At 39.3% G+C, this 22482-nt stretch overlaps 1 protein-coding gene across 1 annotated transcript in view; it reads right to left on the bottom strand.

Annotated features, from left to right (window-relative positions):
- LOC117289289 (RNA-binding protein Nova-1-like) overlaps positions 1–22482 on the bottom strand; it is a 71545-nt gene that overhangs the window by 13141 nt on the left and 35922 nt on the right. Inside the window, exon 3 of the mRNA XM_033770350.1 lies at positions 10406–10557. Coding sequence (XP_033626241.1) covers positions 10406–10557 — 152 coding nt within the window. The remainder of the gene's footprint in view (positions 1–10405; positions 10558–22482) is intronic.

The raw sequence follows: 22482 nt of genomic DNA, 5'->3' as shown, positions 1-22482 counted from the left end.
TGTGTTTGTCAAGTCTGTGATACCCTGGGATTGAAACAGGCACCAGCCCTCTAGCACACTGTCAGCACACGCTGAACATGTACACTTGGTTTTGTACATGTACTTCCCAGTGGCAAATCCAGCGAGGAAGGAGTTGGGAACGAGAGAAGAAAACCCCCCAACATATAATGAAAAGTGAGATGCTTGTTTGCTTCAGAGAAGCTGCATCAAATCACCACATTTTATTACATTGTACTCTGACGTTGATGTTTATAACTGAGAATGACTGCCAGTGCTGCCGCCCGTATTAATTTATTATTTAATACAATTAGATCTGATAGCAGTGTGGGTAACACTGAGCCAGACTTTTGCCTTCAGCATAGTAACATAAGACCTGTACTGGGATTTACATTAAGATTGCCACCATACGATTGTCCATAAAATTAATACAAATGGTGGAAGCTTGGTTAACTTGATTTGATTCCTTCACTAGCTAGGTTCTGAGAAACAGTTCCTTAAAGACACTGGACACCTTTACTGGACACCTTTGGCAATTGTCAAAGACCAGTATTCTCACTTGGAGTATCCCGACATGCATAAAATAACAACTCTGTGAAAATTTCAACTCAATTGGTCATCAGATGCCTAAACAAACATTGAAAGACTCCACGCCTTTAAATATTTGAGTAAGAAATCATCACCTCTTTCTCAAAAACTATGTTACACTTTCAGATGCCTAATAAAACGCTTCAGGCCTGAAGTCTTTTAATATTTAAGTGAGAAATTACCTCTTTCTCAAAAACTACGTTACTTCAGAGCATCAGAGGGAGCCATTTCTCACAATGTTTTATACTATCAACAGCTCTCCATTGCTCGTTACCAGGCAAGTAAACATTATTTTGAGTATATTAATTTTGGTTTTTACCCATCTATTATATATTATTTTGAGTAACTACCAATAGTGTCCAGTGCCTTTAAGCAACTAAATAATATGGTTGTAAAGGGATAGTCATTATGATCAGTGCAAAGCACTGAGAGACTAACAAGTTTCAAGTGACTGACAAGCTTTATAAATTGCCATGATACGTGTGCTGGTTAGTTCACTCAACTCCAAAAAGGGCAGCCGTGTATTTGTTCATGTGCGCTGCATCCATAAATGACGTACAACACAGTCAGCGATACGTCATTTAGACAATGCAGAGCATGGAAGATTCAACTTGAGCAGTTATTTCTTCAGGTATCAGATTGCACCAATGATCATCATCAATGGTTATTAAATGATATTATGGTGAAAACGCCTCCAGTGTTTGGACTGAACATCAAAAGAAAGACAGTATGATCAAATTGGAGGGACATTGTCAACCTCAAGAGAAGTGGAAACTGATCCCAGCCTAAAACATATAACGTCATAAGGTACATCTGAGAAACAAGTATGGCTCCAGACTCTGCATTGTGTTGTCGAAGCGTCACTATTGAATAAAATATAAATAACAGGACAAGTAAAAAGCTGGCAGATTAGTAAAATGGTAAGCCAGGCCTGGAAGTTCATCTCTGACAGGGCAAGGCCATTTTTATTTGGAACAGGACACTGCTATTGGAAAGTCTATAGGAAACCTGAAGGGGCACCAAGGCCAAGACTAGGGCAACGAAGCGCATGGCCTCTGTGGCCTTCGTGATGCCAGGCTACTTAGGCACATTAGCTACGCTGGCTAGTCACTGAAAAGGTTAAGGACAACCCCTGGTAATTTACTGCAAGAGTCTTGAAAACTAAACATCTTTTCTCCAAACTCGGTCTGTGCAGGGTCCAGAGGGTTAAGATGAGTTGTCAATGTCAACAAGACCACAGTGATTTGTATTGGACATCACACTCTACTTAGCAATTAAGATTGACACACATCTTGAGATCAATCTCAGAGTCCACCCGTGGCACTCATCAAACCTCTATGAATGTCTTAAAGGCACTGGACACCTTTGGTAATTATCAAAGACCAGTATTCTCACTTGGTGTATCCCAACATTTGCATAAAATAACAAATTTCAATTGGTCATTGACGTTGCAAGAGAATAATGAAAGAAAAAACACCCTTGTTGCACAAATTTGTGTGCTTTCAGATGTATTACAAAAAGTCTTCAGGTCTGAAGTCTTTAATTATTTGAGTGAGAAACGACCTCTGTCTCACAATGTTTTACTAATCAGCAGCTCTCCATTACTCGTTACCAAGTAAGTTTTTAGACAAAAAAATTATTTTGAGTAATTACCAATATTGTCCAGTGCCTTGAAGTGGCCAGAAATCTGTACACAGGATAGGCTGCACCATAGTAGATATTACACATTTCATTATTACAGTTTACTTGGCATAGTCCTTGGCTTGCTCTATGAGGAGAGGGTGACTCATTTTTACAAAAAGATATTTGACACCTTGAGAAAACTGTAATCATTACTTCCTCCATCTATTTCGAAGTGCATTATTTATGACAGCATTTTGAGAGCTTGTTCTATTTAACTGTGATTTCTTAAACTGTGTGAGGGGAAAATGCAACTGCAACAGTTTCATAATTTTTCATAAATTTATAATGCCTAACATTACAAAGCAACTGAAATAAGAACAAAATAATCCCAAGTTTCTCAAGAATTTGACAACATACAGATGGTGACATCTGTATACTTTTATATGGTTTTACATTGACATATTTCTGCTTTGCGACTCGGCATTCCCCAGGAATGATGTCTGATAAGCTTTAACATGAACATGTAATTATAATCCTAATTGGCTTCTGCAGATTTCTGTCTCAATTAGTTTTTATGCATGAATAATGACAACTGGATAAGTGATGATGAAAGACAACAGTATTATCGGGATAAGGGGTAGATTCAAAGAGTCTATTTCCTAACAGAGTGCAAATTCCTAGTCTAAACAAACATTATTTAGTCTATAACAATTTAGCTACTATCAGGCCTGATACTTCACGGAGGCAACGGAGGCGATTGCCTCCGTTGCCCCATGTCATTGCCTTGGGGCCCTTGAAATGCTCCAGTAGAAATTTACAATTTCCTCATAGGGTGCCCTTTGCCAAAGAGAAATTGCCTTGGTGCCCTTGCCCTTTCAAAAACGAAGCATACAGGCCTGTACTATAGACCTTTTATCATGCTGTCTCCATCTTGGTCATGTTCCTTAGATCGAATAACAATAATGAATGTTAATAATCATTTTGCAAATGGGAACCAGACTCTTTTGTCCTTTCAGCCTCGTTCATGGTAACATTGATATCAATGGGAGAAATTTAAGATGGTTGCACGAGATGAAGGTCTATACAACATGTTCATGGCAGCCCACAAATGCCACAAATAAGCTCTCCTAAAAATAGCATTCTCTCCTCTGAGGTCAGTGGTGTGCTGGGTATTCTCATAATAATGCCTTACTGCTCATGTCCCAGCCACTTTCCAGCTCCCTTCAGCTCAACTGTGCCACACACCTACAAGTAGTGTTACCCACAAGTGTTCATCCATCACAGTTTCAAAGCCATCCTGAAATCGATTATTCTAATGTCTACTTGCATGAAGCTGTACACTAAGGAGATACTGTCACCACATTATAAGTACAAGCACATCGTGGAGTAGAGCGAGTGAACGACAACAAAATAGAAAGGACAAGATAGGAGGGAGGACAAAAGGTCAGATTGACGTTGAGCGTGTGATGTTTGTGGAACTTGCAGACCTCCCGTCTTCATTCAGGTCGCGTCTTGATCTTCAAGCCAATTTCCCTCTGGGTAAACCATTATGTGGGGAAATAATAGAAAATTACAGATTCATCTGTGGCCGGGCAACGGCGACTGACAACCTCTTGAGAATCAATCAGGGGTGAAAACAGTTTCAGAAGACACGACAGTTTTGCCGCGCATCACTGCACGATGTCTGAGCTCCCATCACATTTAGGTTCAGGGGATGGCAATTTAATCAAATGATTTCGGGGTAAAATTCACTTACATATTAAAGCGGCACTCTATTGTCCAGTAAAAAAAAAAAAAAACATAACTCTAAGGTCTGCACTTGGAATGCAGTACAATGCATTACAGTTCCCGGGTGAAGTTCACTTACAAATTAAAGGGGCACTACTGTTCGTACAACAAGAACCACCGTAACTCTAAGGTCTGAACTTGGAATGTAGTACAATGAATAACAAATTTTTATGTGAAATTAAATTACATTTTAATGTAATGGATGTTATTGGCCCTATGACCAGGGCACTAATGTAAAGCGCATTGATACGGTTATTGCGAAATGCGCTATATAAGAATTGTTATTATTATTATATTAAAGGGGCACTACTGTCCATAAAACAAAAACCAGCATAACTCTAAGGTCTGCATTTTGAATGTAGTACAATGCATTTAACAAATATTGAGGTGAAATTCACTTGCATTAAAGGGGCACTATTGTCCAGTAAAAAACAACCCATAACTCTAAGGCCTGCACTTGAAGGTAGTACATATTGTTATACTGTAGCTTTAAACGCATTTCAGCCTTTTGGCCTGCAAAGTTTGATTTTTAATAAACCAATAATAATAATAAAATTAAAGGGCCACTCTATTGTCCACAAAACAAAAACCAGCATAACTGCACTTTGAATGTAGTTCATTGCATTAACGTATTAAAGTATTAATAATGTAGTGACAAAATGAAGTCGACACTAATACAAATGTAGCGTCGCCTCTTTGAATGCATTTAATGGCTCATAAACAATTTAATAAAAGAGGCCTAATTGATGATACGGATCAGTGAACTTGAACGCAACAATTTCCAGCCAGAGAAAAAAAACTATCCAGTGAGTTTATTGTCATATTAATATTAATTTGAAGTATCAACCATAGAGCAAGGGATCAAAGTCAAGATCCTTTCTATGCTACACTGAGCCAAAAGCGTTTGTTATTGGCGTGCATAATACGACCAACATTCACAGGATTTATGTATGGGGAACACAGAAAGAGCGTGAGGTAGGCCTCGCGACTATTTGAGGTGCGACTAGTACGTAGAGTAGTACATTTCACTAGTCGCCTAGGCCTACTAGGCTATTTTCTTTTGAACAAACCCAACCTAGTTATGGGGGTGGGGTTCAAGTCGCATCTGTTTTTGGTATGGTTATACCATCCATAGAGTGGTTCTTTCTCTATGCACCATCCAGGCACAATGTACCCCCCCCCCCCCCCAATGATAGAGCCATTTCCCAGCATTTCCCATCAGGTGAACATGGTAAATAGTTCAGAATCTAAATACTATTGGCAGAGATCATCACCTTGCATGCCTAGTAAAGCTTACTGACAGTTAAACCGGACCTCAAGGGATACTTTCATAAGAGACTTTCATAAGATATTATATGAACAGTATGGCCAGGGGTCATGTCTCCTAAAACTCCATAAGTGCTGACCCACAAGAAATGGTGACATGTGTTGTCTTTCGTCAGGCTTTTGTGGGAATAACCCATGCCTTTATCTTCAGGTTAGGTCTCTGTATTCTGGGTACAGGGCAAGAAACAACCCAGCACATGTCATTGCAAACTCAGTTACAGGAACACGGTGCCTTGGATCGGACGAGTTGGTCTATAGAAAACGTTTATAACCATTTGTTATAAAATGCATATGGTTGGAAAGATGTTTTAAAGTAGAATACAAAGATCCACACAAATTTGCCTTGAAATTGCAAGGTTTTCATTTTACTTTGCGAATTAAGACGGTCGGCCGTTTATGTGGCCGACCGTGTTAGTCGACGAGGTAAAAGGAAAACCCTGCAATTTCGAGGCGTGTTTGTGTGGATAATTGTATTCTACTTTTACAACATCTTTCCAACCATATGAATTTCATAACAATTGATTACAAACGCTTTTCAAAGACCAAATCGACCGATCTAAGGCAATGTGTTCCTTTAAAGTTGGAGTAGGCCCTATACCTTTGAAAATTACTCATAAAATGAATGACCATAACAATCTTATTGAGTAAGAAGCACTGCAGCATAATGTATTAAATTTTGACAAGCGATTCCCTTAAAGGTTTTTGAGAAAGGAATTCAACATTAATGTTCAATCAAAGAAAATATTCAAATGTTGCTTAGATTGTATATTTCATTACGGATTAATCTTGCTGCTTGGACTAACCCCTGGCTGCATAGTTTTGGCGATATCACAAAAACGCTAACTTTTGAAACAAAATTTCAAGTATTGCTGTATAATATTACAATGTAAATGGGTGTAAGTTAAGTTTACTATATTTAAATAGGATTAAACCAATTGAATGATTCCACAAACTAAAGGTATACCATGCCTTTAAAACCAACTGCGATGGTTAAAATTCACAGCACTAACAAACAGCCACACAACACCACTCCTCAGAGGCCAACCGTGGGGGGGGGGGGGGGGTGTTCGTTTCCGTCAGGAACTCAAGTGGATATTATCAAACACCACAACAATATGATTCCTGCAAAATCAGCTCCTGGTTTCCTTCCTCCCAAAAGGGTTGACTTTCACAAGGACCAGAATACAGTGCAACCTTACCACAAACCATAAATCACACCCTCGTGCTTACAACAGCAAGATCTTTCTTTCTCTTTCTTAGTACTTCAGTTTGTTGACAGTGCAATTTTTTCTGTCTTTTACAAACTATGCAAAAAATTAAAGAACTGCAATTTTAAAACAACCACATAAAGGCCTTTTCTTGGCAATATACCCAAACACTCTGCTAGGAATTTCTGGAGTTCAATAACATTATTTCTCTAGAAAACTACCAGTGCCAAGTTTCAACAATTATGGTAAGTAAACATCAACACCTATTCACACCCCATAATCATTATCAATAACTTCACAAAATCATCAAAAGCTGGCCTACCATTTTGTTCAGGAAACTACAACAGCATGTCAATTATTTCCTCTTATTTCTTATAAAAACATTCCCTGTCTCTCCTTTATTTACAGTACTTCATTCTGCTCCTTTTTAATATGCTTATTTGTACAACAAACAAAACTACAGCACCTTTCAAACAGGTTTTGTTTTTGTTAAATAAAATTGTTTGGGGAAAGGAATTCATCAACTCAGAGGTTAGGACTTTGGTGAGAGGAGGGTGTGGGGAGACTGCCAAACCCACCCTGGTCTTGGCCTTGGAGTCATGTAAACAAAGTTTTAAGACAGAAATTTTGATTCTATAGTAACACAAAATGTGTCTTTGCCTATCAAGAAAAAAGTGAGCACAAGCCTAGAGTTTTTATTTTTGAACATGTGGAAAGAGCAAGGCCACTTTCATTTTGAAAAAGGCACTTCCATTGGAACATCTTTAAGTCATGGGAAACTCTGAAGTCTTGAAGGGCACCAAGGCCAAGACCAGGGGCAACAAAGGCCTGCCTGCGTGCATTCCAGGCTTGCCTCTACTCCTGGTCATTGCCTTGGTGCCCTTGTAATGCCCCAGTAGAAATTTACAATTTCCTCGTAGGGTGCCATTTTCAAAGAAGAAAATGCCCTTGCCCTTTCAAAAACCATGCATACAGGCCCGAGTGAGCTTGATCGAGATCAAATTCTCTAGTTTTCCTATAAACAACATAATACATTCAAGCAGATTTCATTCAAATCGTATTCCACCATTTTAAAGAAATTACCCTTTGCACACAGCAAAGTACTTGCCGCAAGGCAGTTTTATCTGAACATAACAAGTTCCTAAAAAGAGGGGGGGGGGGTCCTGAACATAACAAGTTCCTAAAGAGAGAGGGGGGGGGGGGGTGGGGGGTCGGGACCGACTTATTTTCAAAAACAGATATAACACATGAACACAAAAAAATCATGAGTAGTTCTTGAAGGTTTCAGGACCATGAAGGAAAAAGAGAAGAAGAAAAAAGCAGCATACATCTAATCTTATCACATCTATGGCTTCCCTATCCACTGATATAGACTAAAAACAGGAAAGCAGAAATAAGGCAAATCTGCAAAATATAAAATGCCTCAACTTGTTTGTTCCTGAAGCAGTGACTGGAACCCCCTGACCTATAAAAGCCTCAAACCCAAACACTTGACTTCTCTGCTAACAAGGCAGTCCTGGGACCTTCATCTACATCACCCATGTCACCTTGCTGCCTAAACCCATAATTTATTCCCTGCAAATGTTTCTCTTCACAACAAAAACAGAGGATTTGTCGGTCTTGCTGGTTTGAAATAAGGGTAGGCATTTACCTTTGGTAATCACTCTAAAACTAAATTGGAAGCACTACAGCCATTTAAATTGTTCAAGGTTTTGAGAAAAAGTTCCCTTCAGAGGCGTGCGATTTTAGAGAGAGTACTTGATTTAAAAACTTTCTAATCTGAGATTCTCAGATTGTGTATTCAAAATTACAGATTATTCTTCCTGCGTGGGCAAAAACAAGTCTATAGGTTTTCAGTGACATGGCTTAAGATGTTATGTCAGATTTTTGGCCGATTTAAAAAATTTTGATTTAAAATTCAAAAGGTATTTTGATGGGGTCGAGAAAGTTACAAGCTTTCATTTGAGCCATTAGTAGCAGTGAAATAAAGTGCTCAAAATTTGTTTTTGTCGGGATCCCGACGTGTTTTTAAATAAGAAACGTTTTAAATTTTTGTCATGGTTCCTGACCATTAAAAGTAAAAGTTAAACTTTTTTTTGTTAGAGCGGGTGATACTCTTTGAAATACCATTCACTCAAAGAAATCTAATTTTTAATGTTTGGGGCCAAAAATCTGACATAGCATCTTAAGTCTCTCCGTCGTCAGTAAGTGATAAAAAAACTGTGATAAAAAGATCATTTTGATTTATTGTATTTATATTATAATTTCTAGACAGACGGGAATCTTTCTTAATTCTACTTCAGCGAATAAAACCAACAAATCATCCATCAATGCCTCTTGAAACCATTTTTGATCAATATTTTGTCTGAACATGTCCATCTCAGATTAGTCTACAAGAAAGTCTACACATGCACATATAAACTGCTTATTTAAAATATTAAATAACGTGAATTCAGATTGACATTTCACCATAGAGCAAGAATTTGCCAAGCAGAAAGCAGGAAGAGTGATAGTATTCCCAGTGCACCACAGACAGCCACAAGAAATAGTCTTGAAAAACAAGCCAGCCAGCTCAGAAGAGCTTCAATTACTTGTTGCATAGCAACTGTGTCAAATGTTTGTTCCTCTTTTACTGACCGGGGGGGGGGGGGGGGGGGAAGAAACCCTAGATATTCTAATCTTAGCTGCTGAAAAATAATCAGACCTGGTTACTGCTAATTAACACACTGAACATCTGCAGAACAATCATGGCATTGTGCAAATGTTGCAACAGTATTGTATGTCTTTTATTAGCCCAGCTGGTAGTAAACAGTGGTTGCAGACAATGGGAACAAATCAATGCCTGTGGTCACTGTCTAAGATTTTCTATCAGCAAATACTGCCCAAGCTCGTGGAGGTATGGAAAACAGAGTCATTGTAGCACATGAGAACATTAGCATTAACTTATAATTGTAATTGAGGACAAAATAACCATCAACTGAGATTTGATTTGATTGCAGCAATTTTCACTTAAATTAATGCGGACGTTGACACCAAGTGTACAATTTCTCTTTTCGCCACAACCAGTTTGACAGTATCTTGCCTGCCAAAAAGGCTCTGGAATGTACAATGTCCCTCCTTTTGAAAACGAAGTTTACATTGTCTATACACCATGAGAACAATTTTTACACTCAAATATAAAAATGAAATGAAATAAAAACGTTTATAAAAATTTTAATTTAGGAAGAAATTCCTGACAAAATTTAACTTCTCTAAAGGATTGTTTCTTGCACTGTCGTATGAGTACATGTGTATTTAGGTTTCACAAAATTTGTGAAATATTTATAGAAGGATGACTTGAACACATTGGTGCTGTCAGTTAGGAGCCAAGACACCAAATACTATACCTTTGGTGTTGAAAGTTTGAACTTGCATAAACATATTTAATATGTGTTTTAATTGCATCGTGGACAGAATTATAATTAGCTGATCCTACATCAGAGACAGTGTACGGTAAATCCTACTTATTATTTTCATAAGAATAGTTTGTTACAGGCATCCACAAGGCCAATTAATAAATAAAAAACATGTTTATCCTCCCCGACCGCTTCCTTTTTAGAGGCCGCAACCTTTTTTCCTTTACTTCTTAAACGAAAAAAAAAAAGGATACATTTTATCGATCTCAGACAAAAAAATTATTGTTAAAAAAATAGCCAAGCCAGTTGTCTTTAAAAATGTGTCAGGCGGCCATTTTATGGTCTGGAAAATTTAAATAAAAAAAATAAATAAAAAAACTGTCTTTTTACAAAAGAGCAGGACGCTAAACATGTTTTGGTTTTTAGGGTCTTAGTGACAGGCAAACTGTCCTGCATCCACAATAAGTAAAGAGTAAATACCTGTCTTGCTCTGTCCGGTGGGATGAGATTTGTCTCTACTCCTGTCTTGGTCACCTGCTGCTGAGACTCCTTCAGCTTGTCAATGATGAAAGAGCAAACGTTGTTCACTGCCTCAACTGTACCTGTCATCAACGCTACACGCTCCGTTGTACCTGGGGGTAGAATCAAAAACACATACAGATTCAGTTTTTTTTTGCTATTATTTGTTGGTTGGAACTGTAGCTACTTCACACCCTTGTGATTTGTGTCTAGGTTTTTGATGTCAGATTGTCCTGAGAGCTTGAAAGGATCTTTGTCGTTCCTGTCCACTCTGTTTGAATACCTGTGGAATATTGAGGTCATACATCACAAATGAAAAGTAATTTTATAAAACCCATATAAATTGCACTAATGACTTTGAGCAGACGCAATTACTGAGTTAGGAAATTGTAAGTTTCTACTGGAGCATTTCAAGGGCACCAAGGCAATGACGAGGGGGCGTGGAGGCAATCGCCTTCGTTGCCCCTGTGAAGTATCAAGCCTGAGAGGTAATACATGTACAAGGACAGGGTCAGAAGAAGTTTTGTTGTACCATGGAGGTATGGTTGTACCTTCACTTGAGAGGGAAACGGGTGATAAAAGTGCACCTTTGCTCCTCTCTCCCCTGGTCAGGGTCCTAAATGTCAGGCATCCATCTTATTGATGTATCTTTGGGGAGGTAGATTCTCTACTTGCAGTGTTCAATTTCAAAACCCAATCCATCTGTATCAATACTGCGCTACTGCACTTCTTTATTTACTACTGGCGGCTTTCTGTTTACTGCCCGTTTCTCAAACAGCATAATGAACTCAAGCATTGCTTCTGTCATTAATCAGTAGGCACTCTTGAATCTCAGAGCATTCGACATATAAGAAACCAGTTTCACGCCTTTTCATAGGTTTGAATACAAATTACAAAACATCCATGCACAACCATTGTAATTAAATTTTAACATTTTGTTTTGATGAGCAACGCACACACACAACAAAGATTTCAAGAAAGTGTAAAGATTACTACAGCACAAACAAATTCAGACTTTTGCTCAAATATAAAAGGGAAATTTAACTTAAAACTCCCAATAAAAATGTGTAGTAGGCCTAAAATATGTGGGGCCTACAATCCCGGCCAAAATGCTTGGGCCACCCTTGAATAAAACAATTCCCTGTCCACTTCCCATTGACAATCACAAATTTGTCTCCCCCCCCCCCTTTCCCATTGACAATAACAAATTTGTCCCCGCCCCTCGCTCAATGTTGACTGTAACGCAGAAGAAGATTGGCAATTGGAACCAACATTGAAAGGGGGAAGGGGGGGCCAAACGAGATATGGAAGGGATTGTAGGTCCCCCTTTATAAAACTTTTAAAATGAACATCTGTGATATAATAGGATTTACAGTCATAATACTCCATGGCGATTGCCTCCATGCACCCTTTACCATGGTGCCCTTTACCAAGGGGAACATGCCTTGGTGCCCTTTCAAAAATGAAGAATAGGCCTGGAATTCCACTTACAACATTGAGGGCCTCAAATATTTAACTTCACATCTAACTATCCAAATTAAAATTCAGTCCCAAGTGCTCTTCTTATAAAAATGTCCAATAACATCCAATTACAGATCATCCTTCATAAATATTGGAGAATTAATAATAAGAAAAAAGTCATTCATAAAATGTCTAGGCGTGGTCTAGGGTACAGTGCAGCAGATGATTTCATGAAACTTTACGCAACTGCGCAAGTCCGCTTGCGCAACGTTTATGGCGCAAGTTGCTCCATAAACAATGCGCAAGTGGAATTACACAGTTGCGTAAAGTTTGCGTGAAATCGGCTGCAGGACTCCAGAAGGACTTGCAGATTGAATGTTTATTTGTGCATATTACCGATCTTGCCATTAATAGTGATGTGTTTATTCCCATACAGCCACACAGGCCAGCTTTCTGCAGTTTTCACGGGTACACAGACTTTTTGGCAATTTCTGGTTGACCCCGCTGACCTCCATCCATCATAACCAGACATGATCCCTTAACCAGTGGCGTCACAGAAACATTTACCCTATCCACAAGAGTTAATTACGACTAGAGAATGTTGAACAGGAAATGGACATTTCAGGCTGAAAACCGCACAAACAGTCTTTTTTATTTGATTTTATTTGCATCACAATTTGAGATCCATTTGCTTGATTGGATGGGATTTACAGCAATCAGCAGGCCTGATACTTCATGGAGGCAACGAAGGTGATTACCTCTATGCTCCCTGGTCATTGCCTTGGTGCCCTTGCAATGCTCTAGTAGAAATTTACAATTTCTTTTTCATGTGCCTTGGTGCCCTTGCTCATTCAAAAATCAAGCATACAGGCCTGCAACATATCACAACTTGGAATTGAACCCTGTAGGCCTTCCAGTTCAATTTGATAGTTAACACAAGGGAACAAATTGGTATGAGCGATCAGCTTAACTACACACGAAGGACGGAAATTTAAATTAGGTAAATTTCTTCACAAACGAGACGTAATTCTTATAGAGCAGATGCTACTTATCTCCTATGCCAGGAAACTAACACTAAGCTCAAAGATTTAAGTAGAATCAATCTTTACTGATGCGTTGCGCAGGCCTGATACTTCACGGAGGCAACGAAGGCTATTTGCCTCTATGCTCCCCTTGTCATTGCCTTGGTGCTCTTGAAACACCCCAGTAGAAAGTTATAATTTTCTCATAGGGTGCCCTTTTACCAAGGAGAAAATGCCTTGGTGCCCTTGCCCTTTTTAAAAACGAACCATACAGGCTGGGACTTGCTGGAGATACAATTTCCTCATTTTAGATGATACCACTCCATGCACAGAGTAAAGGGACTTCATACGTAAACTCCTAATCAATTACTATGTCTCCATGTTTTAAAGGCAATGGACACTATTTGTAATTATTCAAAATAATTGTTAGCATAAAAACTTACTTGGTAATGAGCAATGGAGAGCTGTTGACAGTTTAAAACATTGTGAGAAACGGCTCCCTCGGAAATAAAGTAGTTTTTGAGAAAGAAGTAATTTCTTACTAAAATATTTAAATTGAATTCGAGACCTCAGCTGAGGTCTCGAAATAAAGCATTTGAAAGCACACAAATTGGGCGACAAGGGTGTTTTTTCTTCCATAATTCTCGCGCAACTGCAACGACCAATTGAGTCCAAATTTTCACAGGTTTGATATTTCAAGCATATTTTGTTGAGATACACCAAATGAGAAGACTGGTCAATTACCGATTATGGTCCAGTGGCTTTAAATCCTGTCTGCTAAAGAGAAATGGGTCCCACAAGAGACCCTAGACACAACCTAGTCCCAGGAACGAAATAAACTTGTTTGCATCAAACATTGAAGTGAAGGTTTCCGCGTTCCAGCCAAGTATGCCTCCAGGCAGCTTCACAGTTAAGGCTGGTGATATTGTTGGTCGTGTGATCCACAATACATTGTAACTGCCTTAATGCTTGAGCTCTCAAACTCTCTTGTTCAAAGGGTTTATTTTCCCCTTTATATTTTCGGCTAACAGGTAAATATTTTCTTTGTGACCTCCTAAATGAGAAATGCCTTAAAGGTATTCACGATTCAAAGCTCTGACTGGTTTATATAAAGGGTATACTTTTCTTTTTGTGAAAAACCAAAAACTGCAAAACTAATTTATAATTTAATCCAGATGTGACACACATCCAGGGAAGTGAATTTAACCTCCACACAATTTCAATGTTTGCCTTTAAAAACACCTGATTGCCCTACATTTTACGTCAATGTAATTGGATAAGTTCCTTGACAAACAGTTCTGGGTACTGGGTACTAATATTATTATATCATAACTTGAAAATGAAACGTCCGATTTGAATTTTTATTAACATGTACTTGTATACCAAATAGTCTGGTTCCTGTTTGCAAAATGATTATTAGCATTCATTATTGTTATTCGGTAGGAGGAACACGACCAAGATGGAGGCAGCAATAGGATGGATCAGACATGGATCTGATCCTACAGTGTGGATTAACAGCTACAAAGCAGGATCAGACCCGGTTAAAGGCAGTGGACACTATTGGTAATTACTCAAAATAATTATTAGCATAAAACCTTTCATGGTGACAAGTAATAGGGAGAGGTTGATGGTATAAAACATTGTGAGAAACGACACCCTCTGACGTGCCATAGTTTCCGAGAAAGAAGTAATTTTCCACGAATTTGATTTCGAGACCTCAGATTTAGAACTTGAGGTCTCGAAATCAACCATCTAAACGCACACACCTTCGTGTGCAATGGTGTTTTTTTCTTTCATTCATATCTCGCAAGTTCGATGACCGATTGAGCTCAAATTTTCACAGGTTTGTTGTTTTATGTATATGTTGAGATACACCAACTATGAAGGCTTGTCTTTGACAATTACAACTTTAATCCAAAATTGCTGGATCAGACTTTGCAACGTGGATTCCAGAAACAAAACCTAAGGTGGATCAGACATGGCAATTCAATGTGCTCATTTCTGGTTTGGCTAGGATATCCTTGCTCTATGCTGTGATCAAAGGTGGGAATAGAGCTGGATCAAGCAATGGTGTCAATTACAAAAACAAAATCTTGATCTGTGGTCCATGCTCTACGATCTGTGGTCCTCGCTCTACGATCTGTGGTCGAGATATTATTAATATGCAAGATCTGAATCCACCTTTCTGGATGTGTTAACACTGTGTAGTATTTGATCATTTGCTGGCAATTCAAATTGTTGAACATGATACATAATGTTTACAAATAACAAGCAGCACCCCAAAGGGTGTGGGCTTTTTATTTCATGACCGAAACTACAACAAGACACCAGGAGTTTTCCCATTAAGCAAAGAATTTTAAAGGGGAGTCCAGACAGATCAACTTGTCATTATTGTTGGATTACTTTAACATTCACCTCTATTTGCAATGATACACAGCAGGGGGAGGAAGGGCATAATTTGCACTAACAACAACCAATCCTAGGTCGTGTCAATGAACTCGGAAAGGCAAAGAAAAAACCACCAGCCAGACCAAATTATCCAACAGTTGACAATTCCGCGTAATCTCCGCCACTGCCGACCACAACTGGATAACAGCTGGGCTCACAGCCGGAACACCTCCACACCATCAAGGCGCGAGCTAGCCTTCCATCTCATTGGCGTTCCATCACTAGAAGAAGGTCGCACTCCACAGAGCTTGGAATCATTCCCAGCACACAATCATACCACAATCAAAAATCACACATTAGGCTGGGATTTGTCCAGCCTGCTGCACCCATTCACAGATTAGGGAAGCAGAGTTGTTAAACTTTGCTCACGGTCCGCTGCGCCATTCATGGAATAGATGAATAGATGAATGAAAAGCCAGACCCGGTTTTGAAAACATAAACACAACAGGAATTGCTGAGGTTTCAGTCAAGAGCAAATTTAGGGCAGTGAAACAAGAGACATTTTTATCTGCAATTTGGTGAAATAATTGGTAAGGAAATCCCTTCTGTGCAGAGCATGAAAGGTAATGACAAGTGATAAACTGCAGACTGGTGTAATAAGGCATTAGACTGGTATGACAAAACTCAATCTATCCAGATGTTTTTTTTTTTTTTTTTGGGGGGGGGGGGGGGTTGGATATTTGAAAACCAAAAAGGGCTGAACGAAAACACAATGCCTACAAACACAAATCAGTTTTTCTGTTTTTTTTAATTTGTATATCAAGCGTTATACAATATGGGGAACCGACTGGGAAATTCTTTTGATACTTTTTAGGTTGGAACAAAAACAAATTGACTAGGGGGGATTTGAACCAACCAACTCCGGATTAACACGCTGGCGCTCTAACAACTGAGTTATGAAGATCTCACTATTTTGTCGATATCTTTGTTGGGGGGAGGGGGGTTGCCAGTTAAATCCACGCAACCTGCCGTGTAGCCAGAGATCACACCCAAGTCCGGGATACAAGTCCGCGATACATGAGAAGCAGCACAGAAAAGACTCACAGAAAAGTGAACCTCATCACTGTATTAGCCAATAACCCAGTTGAGAGAAGGCAAGGAAGAAAGGTTCAGTTTTAGATGTGGGAGGAAAACCAACGCAGTCAAGTAGGGACTGCAAACCCCAACCTACATAGTGCCCTTGGCAAGATTCAAACCGGGGTCCTATTAGAGATGGAGACGAGGAAAGATACCACTACGCCAACCCGGACCACTCAATTCCCTACATAAAAGAAGACTCAATATTAAAATACATTATTTTCACAGTGCAATCCTAACAAATACAAAACAGCCCGTTTCTATGAAACAGCATACCGAAGGCCTATATAAATCCGTTTGGTATACAAACTATTGTTGTGTCTGTATTCAAAGTTACAACCATGAACATAACATTCAGAAATGTCATCCAAACATGGACATTTCCACACCAGGAAGTAAAAGGGAGAAAATAATAATAATTGAGGCTAATAGGAATAAACTGGATGGATAATCCTTCAGGCTGAAATGAATAACCTTTGTAATTTTTGCTTTTATTCATGACCAACGTCAGATTGCTTTTCATGCAATCTACAGCTGCACTGCATTCTAAAGGAACACGTTGCCTTGGATCGGTAGGGTTTGTCTTTGAATAGCGTTTGTAACCGTTTGTTGTAAAATGCATATGGTTAGAAAGATGTTTTAAAAGATGTTTTACCTCGTCGACTAACACGGTCGGCCATTAATGGAAGTCAACTTTTTGACTCCGATTAATGGCAGACCGTGTTAGTTCTCAAAGGAAAAAGAAAACCACACAATTTCGAGGCATGTTTGTGTGGATCATTATATTCTACTTTAAAAAAATCTTTCCAACCATACTCATTTTATAACAGACGGTTACAAACAGTTACATTTTTATAGACCAAGTCGTCTGATCTAAGGCAATGTGTTCCTTTAAACTCAAGCTGCATATACCACACATTTACTTGCATGACCGAATATGGGGATCTCTGCTGATCAAGCAAGTAATCTTTATGCAGTGTTTACTATACACATACCAAACCATATCCTACCCTCAGCCACAAGCAGTTCAAGAATGCTTCATTTCGCTATGTACACTTTTTTCCAATTAAAATTTTCAAATATCATTCCTCAATCTCAACACTGGTGACTGGAGACATGGAGCTGTAAACAAATTTAAAATCTTAAAAGCAGTATTATTGGTTTGGGGAAGATGTCTGCTTCTTTGTCTCGAGATGGAACAGAAAGTGGAAGGTCAACGCATTGCAATTCATTCAACTGGTAATGAATGCAAGATGTGATGGTATGGGCAGTCCATGGCTTGACTGTCCAATGCCCAACCACATGACTGTGTACATCTACCGCCAAGCCAATCACCTGTGCGGAGGGTTGTGGCAGGCAATCTCCCCTGGGGAGGTGCAGTTAGGTCTCCCCAGGGGTGCAGCTGGTAATACCAGCAGATAACTGTTGATGGGGCACCCTTGGCCATGAAAATTGAATAATTCCCACCTATCCTTAGGGGTCTCTTGGTGTTGAATTCCTCACACAGTGAAGACTGATTTCTCCTTCCTACTTCATTTGTCAAGGAAGCTTCGTAACAATAACAATGTAGCAATAAACTCTTTGCGAGATCTTATTCAAAATGTACACAACATCGCAAATGTCACATTGTCGTCATTCACTAGCTGCCCGGTATTTTCTTCCACATTTTTACTGGGGAAATTGTTTGACCTCTCCGTGCCCCCCCCCCCCCCAAAAAAATAAATAAATAAATAAATTTAATAATAATGTTTTAGGCCAGTTACTGCAAAAGTAATTATCAAATGTCACAGACTGCCTACATGGACTCAACGTAAACATTGATGGCATTAACAATGAAGATGCAGGCTCATTATTGGAAGATTATGCTGGTACCTGCAATGGCCCCACATGTATTGCCCCACATGCTTAATGCGTGCCCAGAATTCCTACCCTGTCATCCAACTACTTTCTTTTAAAATGCCGCCAAAAATCAATATGTCATTTGGAGCCCAAAAACTAATAATCATAATTAATAACAAAGACCACAAGTATCATTGAAAGGTTAATCTTGGCTGAAGCCAAGTTACAGATGAAGTGCTCTTGGCATCAGCAGACTAATCTACACAACAGGGGAGGCACTTGGGGGTGGGGACAGAGAGGAGCGTCCGGCTGGCGACTCTGCAGAGAGAACCTAGCTATCTAGTTGGGAGGAGGGTGTCTGGCGTCTTCTAGTCTCTTCTTATCCGGTCAACACTTCATGTAAATGTTAAAGGATCTACCAGGCTCACTGTTGTTTACTGGGTGAGAGGCTACTCTCTACACATCATTATAATGACAGATTAAAATTAATGTACAACCTTTTGCGTGCAAGAAACGGCAGGCAGACCACAGACAGATGAAAATAAAGCATGTGGGTACAAACATTCATGTCTGGCTTCCTGCAGCCTGGATGCAGAAAATGAACGCAAGGATGTGATAAACGTCAGCGTAAAATGCTTATACAACCAAATGTTGTCGCTACTTCCGTTTTAAAAGAAAGTTGGCTACATGTAACAAACAACAATTTCCAGTAAAGTCTTTTAAAAAAAACTTAAGAAATATTTATTGACAAACTAGGGAGACCCCAACATAGGGCTAGAAAGCTCAGTTGGTAGAGCCCCAGCACGTTAATCCTTAGGTCGTTGATTCAAATCCCCCTCCAGTAAATTTTCCTACGTTGAACCCCAAATGATAAAATTGAATACAAGACAGTAGGCCTACCTCCATAGAGCTATATATAAGAACTAGAAGGCGCACTGGCCTATATACGCGGCCCGGCATGCACGCATGCGGCCATTTTCTAAGTTGACAAAACAGCATCGCACAGCGTGTGTTTGTGCGGACATTTTGTGAGTTGACAAAACAGCATCGCGTAGCGTTCAATAAACACAAACCCCAATTGTACTTCATATTCAACATGCGTACAGAGTGGCACAAGTGTCTTTTTGCGGTCCCGTCGCGTTTGTGCAAGCAACATCACCAGTGCACCTTCTAGCTCTTCTAGCCCTCTACCTCATTGTTCAACCTCACCAAAGAAGTCAAATATAATGTAGCTCTCTCTAATTGTTACAGAACTGAATTCCATACAAGTTTATATTTCACCGTTCACATTTATGTTGGCCCTCACTGTCCAACACTGTAGCATTCTAGGTAACCAAATACAGGCACCTCCTTGAAAATTACATATATTTGGCTTCAACTTGATTATAAAATGACCCTTGAAACCTTTCCATCTTAAGTGATTCCCGTTTTAAAAGTGAATCTACATATTAAATGAATCAGTGGTATATCAAGAGATTTTTCCGTTGCTGTAAAATCTTGTTTTGCGGCACAGTCTTTGGCAATTAAATTACTCTGCTGGTGGTACTTAAAGACTCAAGGAGAAAACTGTAAAGAAGCCATCGATCGCATTAAATTTTGCTGACCACTTTCAAGAAAACTTTCAAGACATGGGTTAAATTATCAATATTCGATAAATGAAGGTTGTCAAGTGTTGAGTAAAATTAATGGCCCTTATCAATTCTGTAGGGCCAGGCTGATAAGTAGCGCCCATGCAGGACAAAAGCTACATTTGTTGTAATGTAGTCAGGTAAGCCCATTTTACACGATCCCCCAAAAAACCTTAATTCCTTGCGACAAATTTTATGAGCGCGGATTTCACGCGCCACCAGGTAATGAATTTACCAACATTCCACGTGAGGAGAGTACAACCATAGCTGGTTACCACTGAACTATCATTCTGAATCATTACTAGTACCAGTGGAACGATGACGTATCGCAAACATGTATTGAAAGATTGTTAGTGTGAAAAGATCACTTTAGCAAGGCACTCCTGACTATAAACAGTGGATCGCTCACACGGGGGAGTGCACAAGGTTCCTTGCGAAAAACACTGCCAGCATAAGTTTTTGTCGTAGGTCGCAACCTACTATAAAACTTAACAATGTTTGAGAAAATTTTGGATGGATTGTAGCACAACGTTACTAACTACTGTCCTTTCACAGGAAACTCATTGTGTAATGTTTCACAAACATTGAGAACATTTCGCCAGAAATATATATATTTTTTTGCGGTCTTGTGAAAAGGGCTTAAGACTTGAGAGATTCAAGTTGCTACACTCCTAGAGGTATTGTCAAGTCACTGACCACCAGGCCACTGCAGTGGGCTGTTTAGTGTTAATGTCAGAGGTCAGAGGGCCCTCTTGGAGGGGTAATCCCCATTATCTTTAATCTTGCACTACACAGCAATGGTATCGCCCAGCTTATATTTTGGAGATTTCATTTTGTGCATCTATCAAGTATTAGAAGTTCTCTGCTAAAAACAGTGTTTTAGCATGATTGGTGTTACGTACTTAAAGGGTCACACTCCCCCAGGAACGGTCAACTTATAAAGAAAGACAAAACAGACCGATCAGTTAATTTCCAATATAAATTACAGGGTGTGATCAGGCAAGATATTTAGTCCTGGAAAACAAGGGCTGACCTACATGTACACATAGCTTTGGCTATTACATCCTAATTTTCAGATTTTTCCAAGGGCAACAAAATCGGGAATCGGACTCTTACAAATCACAGGCCTGCAATCTAAGAGTTTTCTAGGACAGTATGTAATGGACCGATCGGGCCTATCAATCAAACTGTGCGCGTTCACCCATTTGACCAATCACAGCAAAGATTGTGGTCGGACAAACTCGGTCATGCGTGCACGTTTATTTGGCACGCGCGGCAGAATCGTGCAGAATGTCATTGGTTTGTACACGTGTCTTGCTCACGTGCGCGGTGGGTGGAGCGTAGTGGAAAGCCGGAACGGTCCATACCATCCGTTCTATAACCAATAAACCAGAACACCTTACAAGTTTACTTGAATAACAGTTTAGAAACTATTTCCTTCCTCTATGATATAAAGGAAGCTGATAATCATTCTCAACCACGAAAGGCTACCTCCCCCAAGTACTTTTCTCGTAAATGATTTGCCACATGTGCATGTAGGATTCTTCCTTTCTTTCATAACAAAATCCAACACAAGATCATAACAGTAACTAAATCCCAAACTATTGGACACTGATTATGGTGGTATGCCTGATCCCACCTAAAGCATCTTCAGTTCACAAGTGCATTCCTTACCAGTCTAACAGAATCAAACAAATACATTACATGCTGCTGGATTTTGATGGATTGCAGTTGGTTACTAATCACCCATTCCATGAAAAGAAACTTAAGCTACTGCAGCCAACATTTCACACATGGAGAGAAGCTGCTGCCCTCTTATGGCCATGTTAAGATTCAACTTCCCCCCCCCCCCTCTCCCACAGGTTTCATTTTTAAAACTCAAACAAAACAAAACACTCCCGATTCTTGTATTGGCCTTTATCCTTTCAAGTTGACTTGATCCAGTCTTGAGTAGTAGCAGCTAACACTCAATCCCTGCCCTTAGTGCTGTAACAAGTCAGGTCTTCTACTCTAGTGTATTTCTATCTTCCCAGTGAAGTCAAGCATGCACAGAAGGTTTAGCCAAGACTGCCAAGAAGATTCTTGTTTTATAAACAAAGACAGTAGTCACAGAGATGATGTAAACAGTTCGTGCAGATATTCATATAATGTACACTACAACACTATAAAACACAACAATAGCTCCCTTTGTTGTCTGGAGATCTGAAACTACAGTGGTAGGCCCACTATAGACATAGACAAAAACTGTTGCAACCACACAAATTCTGAGTGATTATTGTATTTTTATTATAGTGTTTAACAAAAGCATCAAATGTACTTGGAATGTTTAGATCCAAGCTAAGCACATGAAGTACAATGTACACAATGTAGCATAACATTCCTTTGAGAGAAAAAAATCTCAAAAAAATAGAGTTTTAGTAAACATCAATGACAAAGTGGCGTTGCCTACTTTCGGTACGGTCAACATTAGCCTTTTTGAGGTATGGGGGACACTATACAGGGGTGAGAGTCATTACTAAAGAATAAAGTCTGAAACTTGGATACAAATTCAAAGGTATGTAGA

The sequence above is a fragment of the Asterias rubens genome, chromosome 1, assembly GCF_902459465.1.
Source record: "Asterias rubens chromosome 1, eAstRub1.3, whole genome shotgun sequence".
Lineage (NCBI taxonomy): Eukaryota > Metazoa > Echinodermata > Asteroidea > Forcipulatida > Asteriidae > Asterias > Asterias rubens.
The sequence above is the reverse complement of the archived record's forward strand: the minus strand, read 5'-3'. Positions and strand labels throughout refer to the sequence as shown.